This window comes from Eumetopias jubatus, unplaced genomic scaffold, assembly GCF_037043125.1.
Source record: "Eumetopias jubatus isolate StellerSeaLion01/CBP00866 unplaced genomic scaffold, mEumJub1_p1.0 scaffold_1, whole genome shotgun sequence".
Classification (NCBI taxonomy): Eukaryota; Metazoa; Chordata; class Mammalia; order Carnivora; family Otariidae; genus Eumetopias; species Eumetopias jubatus.
This window is the reverse complement of record NW_028274807.1, coordinates 216,782,829-216,784,110: the sequence shown is the minus strand read 5'-3', so window position 1 is coordinate 216,784,110 and position 1,282 is coordinate 216,782,829. Positions and strand designations below refer to the sequence as shown.

The 1,282-nt window shown below is 63.7% G+C and overlaps 1 protein-coding gene across 1 annotated transcript; it reads right to left on the bottom strand.

The window, feature by feature from the left end:
* Positions 1 to 314: 314 nt before the first annotated feature.
* On the bottom strand, positions 315 to 911 carry DIRAS1 (DIRAS family GTPase 1). Its single transcript, XM_028126165.1, has one exon. The coding sequence runs from the start codon at positions 909 to 911 to the stop codon at positions 315 to 317; it is 597 nt and encodes a 198-aa protein (XP_027981966.1).
* Between the last annotated feature and the right edge of the window lie 371 nt (positions 912 to 1,282).

The following is a 1,282-nucleotide window of genomic DNA, read 5'->3' as shown; positions in this document are numbered from 1 at the left end:
AGGCAGCTTCCCCAATTTCTCATGTGCGGATCCAGGGGGCCACCTCCAGCACGTGGCTTTGGGGGGTGCGGACAGGCCTGGGGGGGGCGGGGGCGGGGAGGCAGAGCCGTGCGGCAGAGCCAGGTTGGAGCCCCAGACCTGCCGCGGGCTCACCGGGGCCTCGGTTTCCCCCGCAGAGGTGTTGGGTGAGGGAAGAGAAGTGGAAGGGATGAGATGGAGACAGAAGGTGGGGAGGAGAGCTGGGAGCGGAGGCCCGGAGGAGGAGGAGGGGAGTTGGGAGAGGCATGGGCCGGCTGGTGGCGGGCGTTCTGGGCTCACATGAGGACGCATTTGCCCTTGACGCGGTCTGTCCTCTTCTGTTTGCTGGAGCGCTTGCCGTCGATGTTCAGGCTCATGTTCCGGCGTGTCTCCAGCGTGAGCAGCTCCTGGAAAAGCTCCTTGACGTTGTAGTTCATCTTGGCCGATGTCTCCATGAAGGCGCACTTCCACTCCTGGGCCACGGCCTGGGCCTCGCGGGTGTCCACCTCCCGCTGCGTCTCGTCACACTTGTTGCCCACCAGCATGACCGGGATGTCCTCAACACTGCCCTTGATCTGCACGATGAGCTTGTAGATGGGCCCCAGCTCCTCCAGCGACTGCTTGCTGGTGATGGAGTAGACCAGGATGAAGGCGTGGCCCTTGGAGATGGATAGCCGCTGCATGGCCGGAAACTGGTGGCTGCCCGTGGTGTCGGTGATCTGCAGCGTGCACACGCTCTTGTCGCAGCTGATCACCTGCCGGTAGGTGTCCTCAATGGTGGGGATGTAGGTGTCCCGGAACGTGCCCTTCACGAAGCGCAGCACAAGTGAGCTCTTGCCCACGCCACCCGCCCCGAACACCACCACTCGGTAGTCGTTGCTCTGCTCAGGCATCTTCCACGCGGTGGCTGGCGGTCAGGGCCGGGAGGGCTCGTCCAGCTGCTAGAACCCCAGACCGACCCTGTACAGAGAGGAGTGTCAGGCACACAAGGCCACAGGCAGGAGGGGACAGCTCTGGGCCCCTGGGGGGTGAGGCGATGGTTCGGGGGGCAGCTTCTCAGAGGAGAAGGCATCTCTCCTGCATCCTGGGAAGGCCCTCTGGTTGATTTGGCTGACTTGGCAACTCTGCCTTGCATGCAGGCTTAGAGCCAGCCCCCTTTGCCTGCTTCCCCGCCCTGACAGAGTCTGGGATCCAAGCTCGTTCCCAGGGGACTCTGGGCTGGGAAGGGTGCAGAGATGCCGTTGTGCAGGGCACTAACTCTTCC